This window comes from Sitophilus oryzae, unplaced genomic scaffold (assembly GCF_002938485.1).
Source record: "Sitophilus oryzae breed Bouriz unplaced genomic scaffold, Soryzae_2.0 scaffold_179_pilon_pilon, whole genome shotgun sequence".
Taxonomy (NCBI): domain Eukaryota; kingdom Metazoa; phylum Arthropoda; class Insecta; order Coleoptera; family Curculionidae; genus Sitophilus; species Sitophilus oryzae.
In genome coordinates this window covers 3,733,483-3,756,881 of record NW_022146501.1, presented here as the reverse complement: position 1 = coordinate 3,756,881, position 23,399 = coordinate 3,733,483, and the positions used below count along the sequence as shown (strand labels likewise).

The window sequence follows — 23,399 nt, the reverse complement described above, 5'->3', positions numbered from 1 at the left end:
AATCTAGATGGCTGTGATATACATTTTGTTAATTTATCAAAAATTATTTCAACACAGCTGTCTAATTAGTCCAACTTTAACAACTAGTTATCCTTTTTTGTCATTTAAAATTTAAACATTTCTCAGAAATTTGCGGAAAACGCAAACTTATCCAACATCAGAGAGAATAATTGATATGATTCTATTAGTTGGTGAATGCAGTGTGTACATACCCTGTTGGTCATCCAATTTATGTAGGCTGGATTTTAATGCATGTGACAGAGAATAATATAAATGACCATATACGTATTACTTTATACAAATATACTCAGGGTTCCCTATTTAACCCCGTGTGCAATTTCTGTGCCGTAAGTAAAAGACAACATAACCCAGCTCCATATTAAAACTGCATAAGTCTATTTCACCCGGATATGGATTGAACTGCGATTGCGCCAAACTCCGATTGATTGTTGTTTTAGTTCTGTTTGGATTACTTTTTATTTGTGCGCGTAAAAGAGTGATTTTGTTTAGTTTATTGTTTCCAACTATTTTTTTATATTTTTCCAACTCCATGATAATGTGTTATAAATAATAAAAATATAAATAAAATTGAAGGTTAGGGGAAATGTCAGTCAACCACTTCCCTTTAAAAACATCGACCAATGAAAATTTCTTCAGGTGAGGCATGCTCAGTTAAATGAATATCCGGGTGAAATAGACTTATGCAGAATTCCATATTGTTCTTTCACTGTTTGGGCTTCACTTTGTGGAGATTAGGCTGAGTATATTTGTAAAAAGTAATACGTATATGTAAATGACCGGTTGACAGACAGAGACAAAATCAAAAGCGGCATACAGTGTTGCCGGTTTTTTGCGTTTGTAGGAAAATGTGTGTAGAAAAGCTATTTTAACTTTCATGTATATTACTGAAATCTATACTAATATAATATAAAATCCTTAAGTGACTGACATACTGATTAATCACGATCCCGCTCAAACCCCTCAACGTAAGAAGCTCAATTTTGGCATACAGGTTGATTCTAGGGTGTAGAGGTTCAATATGAAGGGATTTTTCGAAATTCCAGTTCCAAGAGGGTGAAACCACCCCTCAAATATTACAATATTTTTTATTTAAAAAACGGTCAAGTTTCCGAAAAAACGCTTAAACACGTATATTTTATTTTGTTTTTTTACATATTTCAAGATATTTTAAAAATGTATACAGGGTGTTTCGGAAAATCTGGCCATTGATTAATCACGATCCTGCTTAAAGCGCTTGACGTAAAAAGCTGATTTTTGGAAAACAGATTGACTTTAGGGTGTAGAGGTTCGATAAGAAGGGATTTTTCGAAACTCGAATTTTAAGGTAGTGAAACTATCCCTCAAATATTAAAATATTTTTTATTTAAAAACCGGTGAGTTTTTTTGGAAAAACTCTTAGACATGTATATTTTATGTTGTTGTTTTACATATTTTAAGATTTTTTATAAATTTATACAGGGTGTTTCATGTTCATCAAATATGACCATTGAGTAATCACGATTCTGCTTAAACTGCTTGACTTTTAAGGCTGATTTTTGGCAAACGGATTGACTGTGGGGTGTAGAGGTTCGATAAGGAGGGGTTTCTCGAATCTCAAATTCCAAGAGGGTGCAAACGCCCCTCAAATATTATAATATTTGTTATTTAAAAAACGGTTAGTCTTTCGGGAAAACGCTTGGACAAGCATAATTTACTTGGTTTTTTTACATATTTTGAAATTTTTTAAAATATCATACAGGGTATTCCAAAAAGTTGGGTAATTTCTTAACCACGATTCTGCTTAAACTGCTTGACGTAAAAAGCTTATTGTTGGCAAACGGATTTTTCGAAAGTCAAATTCCAACGAGATGAAACTACCCCTCAAATATTACCAAGTTATATAATAATATCGCCATATTGTTTTTTCTCATGCTGACATAAATGTGAGAAAATTTTATCCAGTTTGTATGGTAATGGAAATTCTTGCGTTGCTTTATCATCACCATTACAAATGATTAATTCGACGCGAACGAAGTCGCTGGTACACGCTAGTTATGACAATATATCTAAACTAAATATAATCTATTACAGCTGTAGTAAAATGAATAACCTAATGGTGAAAAATAAAGTTCCAACCCTAGATGCAACATTCTGAAATAAATGAAATTTATTTGAGTGTCTTAGACCGTTAAAAAATGTCAAGTTGCCACATTTATTTGCTTATTTCGAGACATTGTCATTCGTTTTGACACTTTAGTTTTGTATTACGAGTTTTTGATTTAAATAAATTGTGTTGAGATATTTTTAGCTTAAAAATGTTTCCTAGCAGACCTCGCAGTCGAACATTGTTCTTTTTAGAATCTCTTTTAGAGCGAAGTGTACAAGATTGATAGCCGTAAAAAAACTCATCGCAACTTTATTAGAATATTTTGAACGGGAAAGCGGTAGTAATGGCCCTTCATGTCCCTTAAGTGCCGTTAAGAAGGTGACTTTTATTGATGTAAATAATAACTGTTTATATATTTACAATTAATTTATTTTTGTTTCCTAAAATATCTTCATTCATTCAAAGAAAATATGTAAAAGTGGGCAACGCTGTGCCGACCAAGCTTAATCACGTGACTAAAAGTTTATTTGATATGATCTATATGTAGATGATAGGCTTTACTTTCGATATCTACCTGCTACGTGTCCAGTCACAAACGCAAAAACTCTCCCGAAGAACTTTTTCGCCGGGCTGTCTGGCGTTTCCGTTACGTTCATAAATTATTCAATTTCGCTTCGCATATTCTTTTATTTTCTTCTTCTTTTTCTTTCATCCTGCTTTGCTGCGTTCCTTCTTTTGCATCGTAATCGCGGAGACGTTTGTCTCGAGTGCTATTCGCCGTCTCGCAGAGAAATAAGCGTAAAAAACGCAATTACCGGCAGGTTTGCAGTTATTAACGTCACAAAGGTCAAGAACACGGTTTAAAATTCTAGTGAAGGGGCTCTTATATTTTAGCAAGTCATATTAAAGGATGGTTTTGCTTTTTTGTTGTTTTATTTGAACTGGTATCTACCTAAGATATAATGCCGGGTCCAGACCAAGGTGACAAAAAGTAAACACGATTTTGACACAAAAACAAGACAAACTTGCGACAAAAAATGGGGAATTCTGACAAGACAAACTTGAGACAAATTGTCCACACCGCAAGGACAAAAGTACAACAAAGTCAAAAGTTTAGTTATTGCGAATGAGTTTTATTAACCATGTGTGATTTCACTGGTCTCCTACTGTTGGCAGCACACGCCATCCACACTGCATCGACAACTTGTCGCAAAATATACGAACAAAACACAGACATTTTCATCTTTACCGACTCAAGACGGGACATTGAAAAGTCTCCGAATTTTGAAACAAAACAAAAATGAGATAAAAATGTCGCAGAAATGTGTTGCATTTGTCGGAATTTTGTCGTAAAACATGAATGTTTTTGTCATGTCGTTGTTTTGTCTGCTTGGTCTGGACCCGGCATTAGAGCCTAAATGGATATGAAAATTCGCGTCATCCCTGTTGGAAACATACCATGACATGGCATATGTCATTTTACGAAATACATATGTCATTTTTAAGAAATAAATTAAAATTTTAAGCCGGAAATCTTATAGCCTACTTGGATAAGAAAATCCGCGTCATGCCTCAACTGATTCTTTCTTTTTTGTATACAGGGTGTTTGTCAAAAGTGACTCACCTCTATAACTTTTTATTCTTGAGATAAAAGAAAACGAGATTTGGTATGTTAGTATATATGACATAAATTAGGATTGACTGGCGTATTCAATTATTTTCGATCACTTCCTCTTTTACCAGAAATAACTACAACTTTTGATTTTTAAATGGTACCCTCGGTATTTTTTTACATTATTCCATAGAAAATGACACTTTGAATAGAATGACATATCATGTGTCAACTTTGGACGTTTTCTTCCGCTTAAAAAAATTATATTTTAAATTTCAATCTAATAGAGTGCCATGGCTGTGTTAAAAACACTAATTTTTATAATCAAGGAGCTTTGGAAAAATAGATTGATCGTCTAATGTTTTTCGTGTCTTGTCCTGGCCGGTTGAAAGATGCCCAAATTATATTTTTAATCATATCTCAATTTTCTCAAATGGAACAATGCTCATTAGCATATTTGGAAAAAAGTAAAAAAATACCGAGGGTGTTTAAAAATCAAAAGTTGTAGTCATTTCCATTGAAACAGGAAGTGACCGAAAACAACTTTTGAGAAACACCCGGTATGTCATTTTTAATAATTTTTTTCAGTAATTTAATAATAAAGATCTACTTGAAAGGTTCTAATTGTAAATAATTCTACTTACATGGTATGGTTTTAGAGTTTTGTATTCTTTGAAGGTCAGTTCCCTGTCCAGCAAAAACTCGACTGGCTGAAGGTTGTTGGGGATTTCTACGTTGGAAACGATGGGCATAAAAGTCTGAAAATGAAACAATAAAGTTAAAAAAGTGATTATTGATTTTGTCAAGTAAAATTATTGTTTTCCCAAAATGTATAAGTATATGACTTATATGTATATACTATAATTATTCATAAACATATATAAAAGACAGATTAACCATAATATAGGTTTTTGTTTTGGGATAGATTAACCTACATTGGTTTTTTTGACTCTACATATACAAGCAAAATGTTAATAAGCCGTTTGTTTTTTTACGGTATGATTTGACTACAGACATGAATATACTTAATCCTTTCGTCAAAATTATTTTGAAGTAGTTTTCTTCAAAAAAAATTCTTGGTGAATGAAAATTGGTGAATGGTAATTGTTTTTATTTTTGTTAAAAATTCCACAAATCGTGCACTTTTACCTTAGAATGTTTGTCTTACTGAGATAAAAAGATAACATCACAATGTCCAAGCACCCAGCACAGATTTTTCACAAAAAAACACGTAACATGAAACTTCAAAATGTAAACAAAGCAAAAGCTCCAATGTAAATAAACAACTGTGATCAAACTGAATTTTGAAAGCTGAAAACAGATATCTACACTAATATATAAAATCCTTAAGTGACTGACTCACTGATTAATCACGATCCTGCTCAAACCACCCAACGTAAGAAGCTCAGTTTTGGCATACAGGTTGATTCTAGGGTGTAGAGGTTCGATAAGAAGGGTTTTTTCGAAATTCCAGTTCCAAGGGGGTGAAACCACCCCTCAAATATTACAATATTTTTTATTTAAAAAACGGTCAAGTTTCCGAAAAAACGCTTAAACACGTATATTTTATTTTGTTTTTTACATATTTTAAGATTTTTTAAAAATGTATACAGGGTGTTTCGAAAAATCTGGTCATTAATCACGACCCTGGTTAAAGCGCTTGACGTAACAAGCTGATTTTTGGGAAACGGATTGACTTTAGGGTGTAGAGGTTCGATAAGAAGGGATTTTTCGAAACTCGAATTCTAAGGGGGTGAAACCACCCCTCAAATATTAGAATATTTTTTGTTTAAAAACCGGTTAGTTTTTAGGAAAAACTCTTAAACACGTATATTTTATTTTGTTGTTTTACATATTTTAGATTTTTTAAAAATTTATACAGGGCGTTTCATAACATATGAGCAGAATCGTGATTACTCAATGCACGATTCTGCTTAAACTGCTTGACGTTTAAAGCTGATATTTGACAAACGGATTGACTGTGGGGTGTAGAGGTTCGATAAGGAGGGGTTTCTCGAATCTCAAATTCCAAGAGGGTAAAAACGCCCCTCATATATTACAATATTCGTTATTTAAAAAACAGTTAGTCTTTCGGGAAACGCTTGGACATGCATAATTTATTTTGTTTTTTTTACATATTTTGAAATTTTTTAAAAAATCATACAGGGTGTTGTAAAAAGTTGGGTAATTGATTAACCACGATTCTGCTTAAACTGCTTGATGTAAAAAGCTTATTTTTGGCAAACGGATTTTTCGAAAGTCAAATTCCAACGAGATGAAACTACCCCTCAAATATTACCTAGTTATATAATAATATCGCCATACTGTTTTTTCTCATGCTGACATAAATGTGAGAAAATTTTATCCAGTTTGTATGTTAATGGAAAATCTTGCTTTGCTTTATCATCACCATTACAAATAATTAATTCGACGCGAACGCAGTCGCGGGTACACGCTAGTTTAAGTGTAAAATTAATTCGAACTCTAGTGTGTAGTTGGTTTACTTATGAAGAATATACTACACATTTTCTTATATTGCTATTTTTTGACCGCAAATGGTAAAATCATAACTAAGAGCTTCTCGCCCGTCGAGTGAGATGCACCCTGTACACTGCTACGCAATTCAGGGTCTACGCGTATCGAGGGGCAGGGCATAGGTAGATCGCTGATATTTCAACACTATTTTTACATATTTTTATCAAATTTAAACCACCAGAGTTACCTATCCTCTTAAATATATCTCTGTTTTCTATTACTTTCTCAGACGTACATTCGTTTTTATTATCGATATAAGAGAAACTCAAATCCCGCCCTAGAAACCATATTGTCTTCTTTCTCAAGAAAGGATTTATGTCACTCGATCATCCCCCCACCCCACCGAGCCCCTGTCAGATGAAAGCCAGGCCATTTAAACGTTTTGCGAGCTCAATTCGAAGGTCGCCTATCGATCAGAGTAATCTGCGTAGGCTTGGAACGGATTCTGGCTAGTCGTTTGTTTATTTATGACACGGCCATTACTCGTGTGCCTCCAGTGGTAAAAGCCGGCTTGAAACGGTAACTCGAAACCGCAACAGAAGACTTATTTTTCAGAACCAGAAAAAAGATATTATAAGATTGTTATAATTATTTCATAAATTGACAGATTATTAATAATATAATCTAACAAAGATATATTGATAAATAATGAAATAACATCATTAATATAACATTACCCGCTTCCTCGACTGACTGTCTTTAATTTTGAAATTTACACAACGTTTCAGTCAGATATATAAATATGTGGGCAAAGATTGTACGAGTCGTTTATTTGAACGAGTGTTAAAAATGAATCGTGAGATTCGATTCACCGCTTAGAATACGGTTTGTTCAATTGAATTGTGGCTAGCACGGTGTTGTATTATTGTTCAGAACACAGAGACTCGGCTTGAAAATAAACTAGAAGTAAATTCTAAACTTAAAACTTTTATTGAAAATCAGATGCATCATTTCACATCACAATACGATACGTTCGTTTCTACGGCTCGTTCGTTTAAAGAGTCATAAGGACTGATTCATTGCTTACAATAAGGTTCGTTCAATTGAATCGTGGCCAGCAAGGATCCATAAAATTTGAACGATGAGCCGTAAAAAAATCGTTCGTTTCTACGGCTCGTTCGTTCAGAGAGTTGTGAGAATTGATTCATTGCTTACAATACGGTTCGTTTAAATGAATCGTGGCTAGCACGGATCCATAAAATTTGAACGATGAGCCGTAAAAAGGAGTCGTAAGAATTGAATCGGATTACAATGCGACTCGTTCGTTTCTACGGCTCGTTCGTTCAAAGAGTTGTGAGAATTGATTCATTGCTTACAAAACGGTTCGTTTAATTGAATCGTTGCTAGCACGGATCCATAAAATTTGAACGATGAGCCGTAAAAAGGAGTCGTAAGAATTGAATCGGATCACAATGCGACACGTTCGTTTCTACGGCTCGTTCGTTCAAAGAGTTGAGAATTGATTCATTGCTTATACAATACGGTTCGTTTATTGAATCGTGGCTAGCACGGATTCATAAAATTTGAACGATGAGCCGTAAAAATTGAATCGGATCACAATGCGACTCGTTCGTCCCTACGGCTCGTTCGTTCAAAGAGTTGTGAGAATTGATTCATTGCTTACAATACGGTTCGTTTAATTGAATCGTGGCTAGCACGGATCCATAAAATTTGAACGATGAGCCGTAAAAAAGAGTCGTAAGAATTGAATCGGATCACAATGCGACTCGTTCGTTTCTACGGCTCGTTCGTTCAAAGAGTTGTGAGAATTGATTCATTGCTTACAATGCGGTTCGTTTAATTGAATCGTGGCTAGCACGGATCCATAAAATTTGAACGATGAGCCGTAAAAAGGAGTCGTAAGAATTGAATCGGATCACAATGCGACTCGTTCGTTTCTACGGCTCGTTCGTTCAAAGAGTTGTGAGAATTGATTCATTGCTTACAATGCGGTTCGTTTAATTGAATCGTGGCTAGCACGGATCCATAAAATTTGAGCGATGAGCCGTAAAAAGGAGTCGTAAGAATTGAATCGGATCACAATGCGACTCGTTCGTTTCTACGGCTCGTTCGTTCAAAGCGTTGTGAGAATTGAGTCATTGCTTACAATACGGTTCGTTCAAATGAATCGTGGCTAGCACGGATCCATAAAATTTGAACGATGAGCAGTAAAAAAGAGTCGTAAGAATTGAATCGGATCACAATGCGACTCGTTCGTTCAAAGCTGGCTCAAGTTTCATTGGCTCAAGCTTCTATTGACTGCTTTTTTTCTGTATTAATTGAAATCCATCCTTTTCGAGTTTTTCAACTTTAGAATTGCTGAAATCAGGGCTACTTTAGTTTAGCTGAAATCAGTTATGTAAAATATTTGTTTTTATTATATTGCAAGCCTTTCCAAATAGTAAGTCACGAAAATGTTTCTGTGGAAATGCATAATTTTCAGGTTTTTAACTTTAGAATCGGCGAAACAAGTTACATGAAAACACGTTTCTGTTGTTCATTCTAGAAATTTTTCTAAACATGGACACAAGTTTTTTTGCTTCTTGCGGAAGCCTACCATTTTCATTTATTAATAAAATATTGTAAAAAATAGCAAGATTTGAAAAGCACTCAGGTTGCTTTGGTTAGGTTTATTTTGATTTGGTTTGGTTTGTTGGTTCATTTTTATTTATTTTCGTTTTTTCTTGGTACTTTATTGATGTCTAAGGGTGCGTTTATGTTGGAGCGGCGATAAACGATAAGAGCAGCAATAGTAGCGAAGCAAAGAATATTATTATATCAATTTATATGTAGGTGTTTATATTGGAGCAACGCGTCGAGACACGCTTGGCAGTTGAGCAACGATAAGAGCAGCGCTAATTCACTGCTTTTATCGTTTATCGCAGCTCCTACATAAACGTACCCTAAATTACAATATCTACTAGGTTTAGTTCATACCTTCACAAGAAAAGTGCATAAAATGTAAAGCAGGAACATGTTTTCATGTAACTGATTTCAGTTATTCTAAAGTCGGAAAAAGTAGAATGATGCATTTCCCCAGAGAAATATTTATGATTTTGTATCTGAGTAGGCTTCTATATACTGGATGTTTAGTTGTTTTTTATAAGCGATTTCAAGTAAAAAAAAACTCACCCGATTGATTTGTGAGATTGAAAAGTCTGTTTTGTTATTTTCATGTATAAAGAGTTTACTTGCCAATAACGAACTAAATGGATATTTGAGTGAATTTGCATTGTGATATCTGCTTGAGTAAGCTCCGTGGGTCTTAAGGTATGTAATTTAAGCCAATATTCTCCGTTTTTCCTGCAATCAGATACATATAATACTGACAATCACCTGCGCTAATAAATTATTCAGCGTAGGCACATAAAAATCAAAAATAACTCTGCCTAAATTCATTTGAATTTTTGCCGCCATCGCATCAGTTTGAAACTGGATTTCAACCGGTCCCCCAGCGCTATTCATAAACCTGTCAGCGCGGCCAACTTATCGCTGTGACCCGTTTATTTATTTACTTTTTTTTCTGGTCGTTTTGTTGAGCCAACCAAGGCCGTCCCACGCTCATAAATAATGCAGAATGCGAGGCGAGTGCGATGGTGCAGCAACGTGCCACCGATAGAATTTTAATTTATTTTCGTTGTTCTGTTATATTTCGGGAAGAAACGTGGAACGTCTCCAGGGTGGGCAGGATCAAAAGCTGAGACAAATAATATAGACAAAACTGAATATGTACAAAACGAAGATATGCAAACCTGATGAAACAGAAAGATAATGCTCTATTGGGCAAAACAAATCAATGTAGGGACTGTTGAGCCATCATTCACCGTTACTTCATCATTATTTGTCAAATACCTAGATCATTATATACTTACGTGGATAAATCAACGCCATAAGTTTAGCATTAAAAAATAAGTCTCCAACATCACGACATACCATTTAAAAACATTCTTTATTGCACGTTCAATAGGTTTGTCTTTTCCGAGGACCTACTATTGACCCTACTTTTTGTACGGTTTAGAAAGTTAACAAATTATACACTGTTATGGAAACCAACTTTTCATTGTTATCATATGTCATATGTCATAATCTTATTTCCATTGTGTAACGACGCTTGTTTTTTGCGTTTTTTATTTTAAAAATTGTATTAATTACTCTTTGATCGACCGCTTTTTTATAGCCAAGGATGCAAGTGTGTTCAGTGAGAAATTAATTTTAAGTTTGCGTAATTATATTTCTATTTTTTTTCGTTGGACTCTCTAAATACTCGTAAAAATGACTAGAAAGTATTTGATGTGTGGAAGTTCTAATAGCTTTTTTTCGTTTTCATGTTATTACCGATTCTGAACCGTCCTAGGCCCGTATTTATAGTTGCGTCTCGAGACGCCAAGACGGACTTGGGCTCTTGAGAGCGGAATCCACAGAATACACGAGCAAAGACATGGAAGACGTTTTTTCCAAGTCCCAAATAGCCTTTCAACATTTCGCGTTCTTCTATGGGCAGAGTTATACCTGGTTTCTTGTTGATTACCTAGCTGTAGAACAGGAGTCAATAGAAATGGCCTACATCTATATGCATTGTCTCCAAGAACTAAACCAGGAATATCACTCCTTTCCATTAGCACTCTTAAATTACTTGGATCGAATATAACACTATCATGACTTGACCCTGGATATCCAACTATAATATCCATAATTTCCCTTTTGGGACCTGAACATTTAGACTAAAAAAACTTCTGCAATTTTGAAATACTTCCACATTATTGCATTATTCTTGATTATCTGGCTTATTGTAGGTTGGCTAACACCACACAAGTCTCCATTTACCATCTGAAAATTACAAGTCGTATAAAACTGTAAACAAATTAGTAATTGAATAACGGGGAGAATGGGTAAACCACGATTGGTAGGTTTTTGCAAGTCTTCAATTTATAAGAGGTAAAAAAGTTTCTGTAATTGTAGCCTTGTTAAACCTATATCGGCATAAATCCCCCCTCGCTAAACATTTCTATTGGATTTCCTGCATCCCGTATATATCTTTTTGGAACTCGAAGAAGATTTTCTTCTTCCACATGGTCCAAAATATCCTCAAACTCTTCTAACATATTCAAAACTGTTTAATCAGACAAAACGGATTTACAAGGGATTTACTTTGTTTACAAAAAAAGTTCGGTCAGAGGTTCGGTTATGAAACTATCCAAAATGACAATCTCCAAAATGAAAATCGCAATCTCCAAAATGACGTTTGCTCGTGTATTCTGTGGATTCCGCTCTCAAAAGCCCAAGACCGTCTTGGCATCTCGAGACGCAACTATAAATACGGGCCTGAATACGCAAATGAAATAATGTCTTCCTATTTCCTTCTGCGCATACGCATCACAGTTCTAGGACGGTTCAGAATCGGTAATAACAGGAAAACGAAAAAAGCTAATATAAAAGGTTCCTTTTAATTCCAATCCTTCGGACTGTTGAAATTCCTATTTCTAAAGCATCAGCAACTCGCTATATTATTAAAAAACGTTATCAATTTGTATTATACATAGGAATATCACATTTTTGCATTGTACTTACTTCATATACGGCGTCCACGGGCAAGAGTGTTCTACCAGCGCAGCGTCTCTTTCTCGAGAAAAATAATTTATAAACTTAGCAATGAGCTCTTGTTCATTTTGTTTAAATTTTCGAGGCATTTTTGCAACAAAAAAATTTTAATTTTGACATTGATCGATGTCCGTCAATAAAATTATAACCCCAAATCAAATGACAATGCCAATTACTAAAAAGAATATGCAATAATTTACGAAATGCCGTAATGACGTCATCAATCTTTTTCATCTGGTTGGCAAATGATTGAGAGTTCGACAATATATGACGTGATGTTGAAGGATGGCTGTATTCTATAGGTATATGGTTAGTGTATCTATTATAGGTAGGTAAACGTCTATGATCAAAACAGCTTCATGACCAATCAACCATTTTTAGTTTAAATAAAAAATAGATAAATAGAATATGTATATGCACTTACCAAAGCAGGCCAAATAACAGTGCCGTGACTGTACGGATCTTTTCTATCGGCCCATACCAAAGCCTGTTCGACCAAGAAGATATGAAACAGGTTATGGTAGACTGTGATCCATTCACGTCTTTGCCATTCTACGTCATCATATTCGACCAAAACCTGGAAAGAAAAAAAATAATCGAATTAAAACAGAATAAAATAATTTTTGGTATAATTATATATTGAGTCAGTTTTATATCCTATAATAATAAATAAATTTCATGCAATTTGAGGTCGCTATTAAGTCAGTTCTAGCCAAGTTTACAGCTGGGCTAGTCTGTATACTACTATACTGACTATACTGTATTTTTATTTTTTATATAAAAAATAAAAAATTTTCGAGGGATTTTGCAGAGTAACGTTCTGAAGCAAATCGGTTTTAATATTACTTGGTTCAGAATTCAGAGATTCTTGGTCACTCCATATGGTGATTGCTTAATAACGTAATGTTTTAACTCTACCTCTTTTGGTTGCTTCAGAATGGTTCGACTGAGAATTTAAATTGTCTCGAATGTGTAAGCAAAAATAAATAAAGACAATGGAAGTCCGAAATTCTTTTAGTTTCAGACATTTTTTATTATGTTGTTTTAACCTCAAAAGAGCACCACAGGAAGGTTCTCCGCCTTTCAGTTTTCTATTTTTTCCTTATTATTAGAAAGAAAGGTTCATATCTTGGTATCTACTATCTGGAAAAAATATCTCGTCTCATATATTTGTAGGAAATTGAATTCTCTACAAAAAAAGTATCGTAAAATTCTTTTGTAAACCTCACCGTTTGAAAGTCATTAAGGTTGAAAGTTCAAACTTGATTATTTTAAGGCAGTTTTCTTTTTTATTTTAACTCGTTAACAAAAAATCATTATGATACGTGCAACTCATGGTTTTGTAGGAAATTCACTGTTCTATAAAAATGGTTTCTTATGATTAGTCGATTAAATTAACCGTTTAAAAGATATTCATCGTCAAACTTCAATGCACAATAATTTTAACAGTTTTTGATTAATAACCTAACCTAACTAACTCCAATCCAATTATATCTCAGTTGATAATTCAATAAAAAAGACTTTTTGATAAAAAAATGATTTTTTTTTCTTCTAGATCAATACTTTTTATATTAAGCCGGCACAGTCTTCCGGTCAGTTGTCGGTAAATGAGGCACACGTCAAAGGATGAACGAGCATCGCAGGTTTGACTTGTCTGAACTTGTTGAATCATTTTCTACCATTCCCACGTAGGGTTGCATTAAACAAAAATGTTTTGCAGTCTCAGTAGCGTTCTACATACCGTCGCAGAATAGTCGTTGAGATAGGTGTATTTTTTGCAAATTAAGTTTCTCATTTATTTATTTTTTGAAGAATGGAGTGGTCAAATGAACTGGTTATAGAATTTTTGGAACTTTACGAAGGAGAACCAGCAATTTGGAATCCAAAAGACCCAAACCATAAAAATAGAAATATTGTCCATGATAGTTGGAAAAGAATTGAAACTAATTTAAGTGTCAAATACACGGTGGTGGAACTTAAATAGAAAAAAAAGAACTGCCACAAATATACACTGCACTGTTTTCACTACTATGCAACTTGACAAGTCCAGTCGACGGTCGCGCGCAAATTTACTCTCGCATACTGAAATATTTATTTATAAAAATCATAACAAAACATCGCAAAACACAAAATGCGGAGTTATTCTTCAAATTAAAAAATAAATTAAGGTTAAATTTGTACAAAAAAATTATTTTTCGAGCAAGAATCGAGCAAGAGGCATATCTTTATCGCTGTCATCAACATCACACTCAATAACATCTTCTTGACAGTCTACTTCCTCAAAATCTTCAATAGTATCGGAAATAAAAATTGATCTATTGCCGTTTCCTATTTTCTTCAGCAAGTTTTCATTGTGGGATACATAGAGTAGCTTAGCGGCTCTATCATTAGTAAGCCTGTTTCTCTTTTTTGAATGAATATGACTATAAACGCTAAAACTGCGTTCCGTGGCAGCCGAAGATGCTAGGATCATCAACATTCGTGAAGCTACTTGTGATAATGCAGATGAAGAACACAGTCCTTTCCACCAGGAGACTGGGTTATCAAAACTACTTTTCCTTATGAAGTTACTTCCAAATAACTTGCCACTTCTACAACGGTAATATGCTATTTCATTTATTATTTCTTGCTCCTTTATATTGAGTTTATTTTTGGATATATTAAGTATGCATTCTATGGCAGAAAGAATTTGGGTTTCATCAAGTTCAGAACCTTGTGATTTTGGATTTAGTAATTCTGCAGCATAATGAATGGGTTTAATAGCAATTTTTTTTCTTTTGTCAACAAACTCCAACAATTCGGATTATTCTTTGTCGTCAAGTGAGGACAATGCAAGATTATTCTGAATTACCCTTCTAATATCACAAAATGCTTTTACAGCAAAATGAATAGTGCTATAATCTCCTTCTACAATTTTTAACCATTTGCCAATAGGTTCAAAAATGTTAATTACGTTGGAAATTTGGGCCCAAAATACTTCGTCATCTAATATCCACTGCTTAACATTTTTATCAATCATTTGTGTTGCTTCTTGACTAACTGCAACTCCTTGTAAACTGAGCCTAGTATTGTATACACTTTTTAAATTGGTCAAAATTGAAGATTCCCCGTAGAAATGCGAGGTTGCAAATAAGTTGGTGAATCCTCAAACTCGATATATTCACCATATTATATGTTTGTAAAACTGTTCTATGTATAGTAAGTTTAATGTTTATAGGGTTACAAAATATGAAAGATATATTAATAAACATCGGGTTTGAATCGTTAATGACAAGATTTAAGTTTTTTAAAAATATTTCCATTATTCCCAATATTTCCAATATTTCCGAGACACGTTTGGAAATTTCCAATATTTCCATTTACAACACTAGTTGCGTGTATCATAATGATTTTTTGTTAACGAGTTATAAAATTCATAAGAAAAAAGAAAACTGCCTTAAAATAATCAAACTTCAATCTTTAATAACTTTCGGACAGTGAGGTTTACGAAAAAATTGTAAGAGACCTTTTTTGTAAAAAAATCAATTTCCTACAAACATATGAGACGAGATTTTTTCCAAATGGTATCTAGATACCGAGATATGATTTTTTCTTTCTAATAATAAGGAAAAAAAATCTTCCTATTAAAATTAAGAGCTCATACTTGGAGAGCATTTTTTGAGCTGTCTACCAACCATAGATTTAGGAAGAACAGATATCACATTATCCATTTTAACCCGATCAAACATTCGGAGGTTGACTACGTACTGTAAAAACCAACTGAGATAGAGAAGGCGACATTGCCACATATCAAATTTGCGCCTATCTACTTAGTTTGATTTGCAGAAAAGGTGACTTTAAAACCTTCACCGGATATCACTAAATCTCAATTTCTTAATTAAATTAATAGTTTATTTTTAAAGAAGCATGCGTAATAATATGTTATTAACCAGAGGATATATGCGTTACTATTAAAGGACATGTTTACTGTTTAATGTGCTGAAACGTCTAGAACTATTGGCATCGTCGCTGCTAGTCTTCCAGAATGAAATGAGCCGTCCGTCCCACCACCCCTCGCGACGACCAATGGTCCGTTATAGCGTCCTACGTCTAGCTTACGGTGTGTTTGAAGTCGGAATCAAGTCCGAAGTGAACTTTTCAGTGTTTTTCAGTAGATTTTGTTTTTGTTTAATGTACTTTTGAATCTGCGAATTTTCAATATGGTACGACAGTGTCAAATGTGTGGACAAATAAGCTCAAATTACCCGAATTTGTCTTTTCACACGTAGGTATTGTTTCCGCCGCGCCGTAATCGTACATAGGCGTCCCACAAGGGAGCCTCTCACAATTAAAATAATTTCTAATTATATTTGTTGAATTTTGATCTATTAAAACAAGAACGTAGTAGCCGGTAATTGAATTATAATTCATCTCAATTACTACCTAACTGTTGTAGATCATAACAAATTTGAATATAAACGTTACATTTGAAACTTTATTATAAGCCAGAAAGTGACATTTTTTTTTCTTAAAATTGCGTCCTATTTTGGTCATTATATATACGATATTCTAAAGGAATTTTGCTCAACAAATAAACAAAGGTGTTTACCCGACCTTTTTTACATTTTATTGCTTTATTATATCTGCCCCTTCGGCCTTGTTTAGACAATTTTTTACCACAAATACATCTTCCTAGAGTTATTTGTACGGTGTGTTTAACTTTTTTTAGAATGTGACGAACTGTAAATAATTCTTAGGCTACTAGTTTTATACATATCTATATAGAGAGTGACCCAGGCCTGCAAAAAATCTTTTTAGCTATTACGTTTTTGGTTTGTGATTTTTATTTCAATTTTTTACATAAGATGGGGGCCATTGTAACGCACATTTTCAAAATATTTTTGTCAACATACAGGGTGATTCAAACCGCAATACATATGCTTAATACAGTTCATGAAGATTAGGACATTTAACTAAAATTTGATTATCTGATGAAGCTACCTTTAAAAGTAATGGATTTGTAAATAAACGTAATAGGTATTCATTATTATGCGACAGAAATCCCATACTGTAGCACACAGATTTTATACTTTTAATGATAAATGGCTTCTATTGCGAGACTAAAAGGCAATTGCCTCGTATCAGAACCATCATAATACAAGAAGAAGACCGAAAGTCAAATCTTGTCTTATATTTTCAAAAAAAAAACACAATTTTCTCATTAAATATTGATTTTAGGTATAGGAAGTTATTAATAATACAAGATTAAACAATTATTACACAGTACTTCACAGGAAGCTATCGATTGCGAACTAACTAAATCGTTACTAATTAGGTACTAATTTTGAAAAGTTCTTTTTAAGATAAAAAAAAAGGTAAAACTAAAACCTAAACTATCATTTGAGATTAAACGGGAAGTTCTAAATAATATTGCCTATTCTAAACAAGAAAAATTTATTTATAAGTTAAGTTTTATAACATTCCTAATTAAATTTGGGCGAAAAGAATATTTCTGTTTGCTGTAGGTAATTTTGTCACGGAAAATACGTAAATAAAAATGACTTTTTAAGTCAAAAAAAGTCAAAAGGACAAGTTATTCTAAAAAAGGACTGTCCTTATCAAAAAAGGACAAGTGGCAACCCTAGGTATTTCTGGAATGGAAATGTAATGGCAAATCTACAACTTTGGTTTGAAAATATGTTCCGCCACCTATGTTTACAAAAATGTATAAAATGTGCCTAAATGCCTCCATATTCTGAAAAAAAAATTGAAAGAAAAGTCACCAACCACAAACCTAATATAGAACTGTTTTGGAAGCCTGAGTCACCCTGTAAATCTTCAAAAGTAACTGAAAGTTTATATAGAAGTAACTGAAAGTTTAAATTGAAAATCGACGTTGGAGTGATTTTCGAAAACTACTAACGTTTCAACATAAGTATATGTGGGATATTAATTGTATTATTATATTAGACCTTATAACAAAACTCATCTGACGAAAAAGTGCTAATGTAGTACTGTAGTAATTTTACTAATTACTTTACTTTTACTTTACTAATTAAATTCGTTCCAAAAAACGATACCCCACTGGCCATTAGAACAATCCAAATGCGCCTAGTTGCCGGGGTCGGAAATTTTAGACTTCTCTGTCTCTTCTGTCCTTGTTTGACACATTGGAATGTTTGATACACTACCAACGAGTATTTATGAATGAGATGTTCGGTCTATCTTTATAATGTCTTTGCTACCAACCTTTTTTTTAGAGTATAAAGTGAAAAAAATAGTCGATTTTTTTGATTCACCCAGATATGTCTTGCACGATTCACCATTGTTTTCACCGGTCGTCCTTAGTTATTAATAATTCCCTATCTTCAGACGTACCGTACAGCGTACAGCGATATCGCCTTTCCAGAGAAAGGCCCCTTTTTTGCCGCCAGGTGGCGTCGCTCGCAACGGTCGTCGTTTTATTTTCCTCTGTCCCTCCCAACCCTCCTACTCCCGCTTTGGCTTTTTACGACCAGTCCTGTAATTTGTTCTCTCTGGTCGTTATTGATGGGTTTTGTACCTCGGGCCGTTTATTTTTAATGGCCCGCTCTGCCCGCATGACGAGGATAATGATCGGCTTGCGTTTGCGGATCAGTAAAAGTTTTATGCATTCCGGCCTGGCCGCTATCGCCTTATACCGACAGTTAGTCGTCCACTACGGGCGAGGTTTTGAAAAATCACCTGGACAATGGAATTTGTTCGTGCTAGAGGCTCTAGTGAGGGCGTGTGGTTGTTCTATGGTAGCCATTAATTACCTACATGAGACGATTTTGAGGATTTTTCGTAAAAAACTATTTTTTACGCGTTAAAACTATTTGCTACACTTAAAAAACTATTTTCTACATGCAAAGAATCAATAGACAACACCTTACTTCAAGCTCCAGAAGAGAGCTGTTCGATATTCACTAGGACTAAACAGCAGAACTCATTGCCGGGACTTTTTTAAGGAATTAAGAATATTGACTCTTCCTTCCTTATTTAAATTTGAATCCGTTTGCCTAATACGTAAACATGTATCAGCTTCTCAAGAAAGGCCATCTCACACTTATCCACTCAGGAACGCGGAGCAAGATCTTTATCTAACTACCCCACGCTCAGAGTTAGTTAAAAGTTCAATATTATACAACTCGAAAAAAATGCACAATCACCTGCCATTTGAAATCAAATCCATAACATCATTTTTTTCATTTCGCAAAGCATTGAACTCTTATTTACTAGACAAGGCTTTCTACGCCGTAAATGAATTATATTTGAATTGAAAATCGAATTTGATCTTGAAAACACTGGTCTAATGTTTGCTATTGCTATATTTACTAATGACATCGAAATTAATTTATTTAGAGGTCATTGATATTTTGCTATAAACTGGCTAAATATTTTTGAATATTATTTTAAATTTTTTGTTCTTTGACATTGTAAACATTATAAATGTTTATTTTAACAATAAGACTGACAATATTATTTATATAATGTTTTGTATTATCTTTTGTTTGTTTGTTTGTGTACCTTGTTTTTTTTCTACTTTGTTTGTTAGTTTACCTTTGTCTACAAATTGAAAAATTTTTTGACAATAAAGGCATTTATTTATTTATTTATTTATTCAATTTGCATAAAAAATAAATGTAAATCGTATCCAAGAAAATTATGTACAGGGTGTCCCACTAAGAATAGCTCTCGTATGTGTTCTGTAGAGCTTGCGGAAAAAAATATAACTAAAGAGATCATGAGAAATTGCTGAAAATTATTTTTAAGTTTGTAGGACGGCCGCTAGGGGGCGTAACTTTTATCGAAAATAACAAAATGGAATTTTTAAGAAATTTTGCCTAGATACGATGTAATATAAATAATAGCTTCATAATCTTCAGAAAATTTTGGATCTTTTTTGTTAGAACCATTTTCCCCCATCTGCTAAAATAAAGTGGTGGGGGAAGGTTGGATCTGTTTTTATTTAAATGTTCATAACTCCGGACTAGATGATCGGAATCCAACAAATGAGAGCTCGTTTAAAAGAGAGTTTCTTACTCTATATTATGCCGTATAAACAATAATAATCAGCTTTCGAATGCGCGTTTTTTCAAAAAAATTAAATGCGACAGTAATTTAGCTGATACTGATACTAATAAAAGCCTAACAAGTCAGCAAAAACCGCATCTTGAAATCTTTTTTCTAACCAAATTTATTAGCAAAATTATAATAAATACGAAAATATAAAAAAATACGAAGATATAAGCCTTTAATTACCTTATTTTCATTTATTCATTTACCCAGTAGTAGTTATAAAAAACATTTTTGGTAAACTCTGTCTCAAATAGTTTCTGAAAAAAAAAATTTTTTTTAAAAGGTCCGATTAAATTTATATCTCCGAAATTAAAGTTCCAAAAAAAGTCATACTACACTACAAATTCATTTACCCAGTAGTAGTTATAAAAAACATTTTTGGTAAACTCTGTCTCAAATAGTTTCTGAAAAAAAAAATTTTTTAAAGGTCCGATTAAATTTATATCTCCGAAACTAAAGTTTCGAAGTATTTTCTAGACAAATGAACATTTTTTAAATAAATTTTTAGATAACATTAAGTAGGTACGCGATAAAAAAAAGAGTAAAACAAAAATACTATACACAATAATAATACGAAACTAAATTACAATCAAACAACGCTCTTTAATGTAAACACAATTAATCTATCCGCGACCTTCCCGATAATCCTAACACGAAACGCCACTTTAATCCCCGCCCCCTCCTACGTCACTGCTCCGCGCTTCAGTTTCGCGATCCCGCCGCCAGAGACCGCCACCATGCAACGAACGCCCGATCCAAAATGGCCGCCGGCTCCTCCCCCCTAATAGCGCCACGCCTCCCGGCACCACGTGTGGCCAGCCGCGCGCAGCTTCGATCATTTTTGCGCCGGCCGTTGCTATAGCGATGCGGCAGCGGCCATGTTCGTGCCGGCGCTGACAGATGACGGCTGTGCAAATTCTCGAATGGAAAAAAGACGGAACGAGTGGTGTGGCGGCTCTAGTGGTATTGTTTTTTTTTCGTTTGTTTTTGTGTCACAGGTGACTCGATTCTCAGTGTCGAAATGGAGTGGCGGTGCGGTTCGTGGCTAATTTGATCGGGACGGAAAACCTAGTCGGAGTCGGCCATGTTTGACGCTTTTCTTTTGTTTGTTTTGATCGAGTACGTACGTGTTGGTGAAAAAACGTGAATTTTTAGTACGCGGGGTTGAATGTGAATAGTAAAAATTCTTCGGGGGAATATTTACTTATCGCTTGAGTGTATAAAGAGTTGCATAACCTTCGCTACGATATTTCGAATAAATTATATTGAACAGATGGGTGATAGGAGCCTCACACGCCAGTTTTGCTGTGCTTAATTATTAAATGACCTTGAATACAATTTTTTCGTTCAACTGTTAATAGACTTTAACTTATTTTATTTTTTGAGCTAGAATATTTATTAAAAAACAAATTCTGCTAAGATTTCATACGTACCTATTACCAAAAATTACATACGTTGTTATATGTCACAGTAATTATTGATATAAATTATATTTTATTTCTTACTGAATTAATATTAGCTTATATCCTCTTGGTTACCCTTACCATAAATAAAGCCATAACTCCTTTGGGACATTATTAACGGGAATTAAGATGCCATAACTTCCTCTACCTTTTATAGGTAACAACCATGAATTACAATAGAGACACTCATCTAACTACTCTAATTATGTATTTACATAATTTAAAGACAACAGTTTCATCCCCTACTATAGTATTTTTATGTTCCAGCCACTGAAGGTATTTTTTATATTCCTTATGGTAAATGGTGTAGTAACGCTTGTCGTGCTTCTTCAACTTTTTTTAATATTTCCTCCATTTTAATGGAAACGTACTCGAACGTCTGCCGAATTCATGCGAAAGGTGTTTTTTTGACAAAAACTGAGCTCAATTGACAACAACCGTCAATTTATAAACAGGCCATTTAATACAATAGTAACCAGGCATAAAGTTCCTACCAGCAGCGTTAATACAATTATACCGGAAGATATAATAAGTGCAACATTTGTGTCGTTTTAAAGTGAGACAAAATAAGTTATACTAAATTCAGTAAGAAATAAAATTATTATCTATGTACCACGGGAATTATAAAATGTTAATAACCTCGTGTAATTAATACCTATTATATTGCACATGTTCTTTTCTGCTTTTTCGAATACAGTGACAACAGTTAGTTATTCTTTAAATGTGGTAGACAATTAATTAGTATTGAAACTAAAAGAATTTCAGACTTCTATTGTCTTTATTTATTTTTTATTTTTACTTATACACAATGTTTCGGTCAAATGTATCACTGACCGTTATCACGTGTGAAGAACTAATCTAAATCCAAAAACTAGATATATACACATCTGATACTCCCTAAAAATACCTACTAAACTTAGAAGTGTAAATTAAAATAAATAAATACAATGGAAGAAATGTTTTTATTTTTATAGTAGACCCAACTTTAACATAGATATTTTATTTATCGCATATAAATAATAGTAATTTACCAATATTTATCATTTTTGGTAAGCCAATTTTTGGTTAAAACTTATAATAATTGAACTAAAAATTCTATAATTTGTTTTCTTTCATGTTTTTATTTCAGTATAAATTGTTAGGTAAAGTTAGTTTTAGACAGTACATAGTTAAACAGTTTATAATATAACAATAGATAGAGGACAGCAATAGAAAGATAGTTCAAAATAATAGTTCAAGACAGTTAAAAGCAGACAATACATATTAGACATTTGAGTTAAATCGCAGTGAAATAGATGCAGTGAATTCTTGTTTAATTAATTAATAAGTGATGTGAAATTCATTATAACTACAAACAAAATAAAGGAGAAGTAAGTTAAGTTAAATTGTGCTTTTTATTTCTTGTAATTTATACAAGAATTAGTTATACTTGAAGGAAATAGGAAGATTGAATCTCTCAACATTTGGTGTAAGCGATGGTATACATAACAATTTTTATACCTATAACACTTTGTTATAAAACTGATTAGTTTTCTAGCCCCATAGATGTTTTCTATAGGATAACTAAACCAATCCAACCAAAAAGAGTGAAACCAATGCAATAAGATCACTCTATAAGCAAAAAAAAATATAAAAAAGTCTTGGTCCGGCGCACAATGGATCGAAGCATAAGAAAATAGAGACATTGGCCGTTTTTGAAGAGTTCCAAATTTAAATATTTTTTTTACATATTTGTGTTAAAGAGATATTCTAGTCTTGTAAAACATATACAGTATGTTTGTTTGTTATTTACTTATTGAGCATATGAGCACCATTTGAAGTAAATTGAAAAATCATTCAAATTGGTAGATAAAGAGTCTTACATTTGATTGTAATTTTAAAATGGATGTAAAAGATATTCGTTTGTTATATATAACGACTTATTAGAAGCGTTCTTGGGCTATAGTATTGGATAGTTAAATTTAAAAAAAAAGTCACACCAGAAGTGAAAAACTCATTTGTTTTT

General features: G+C 33.4%; 1 protein-coding gene across 2 annotated transcripts in view; it reads right to left on the bottom strand.

Moving 5' to 3' along the window:
• The window catches only part of LOC115882916 (probable JmjC domain-containing histone demethylation protein 2C), a 459,323-nt gene that overhangs the window by 340,083 nt on the left and 95,841 nt on the right, over window positions 1-23,399 (bottom strand). For both annotated transcript variants that reach the window (XM_030901184.1, XM_030901185.1), the window contains exons 2-3: window positions 12,277-12,429; window positions 4,364-4,477 (exon numbers count right to left, since the gene is read on the bottom strand). In XM_030901184.1, coding sequence (XP_030757044.1) covers window positions 4,364-4,477; window positions 12,277-12,429 — 267 coding nt within the window. The remainder of the gene's footprint in view (window positions 1-4,363; window positions 4,478-12,276; window positions 12,430-23,399) is intronic.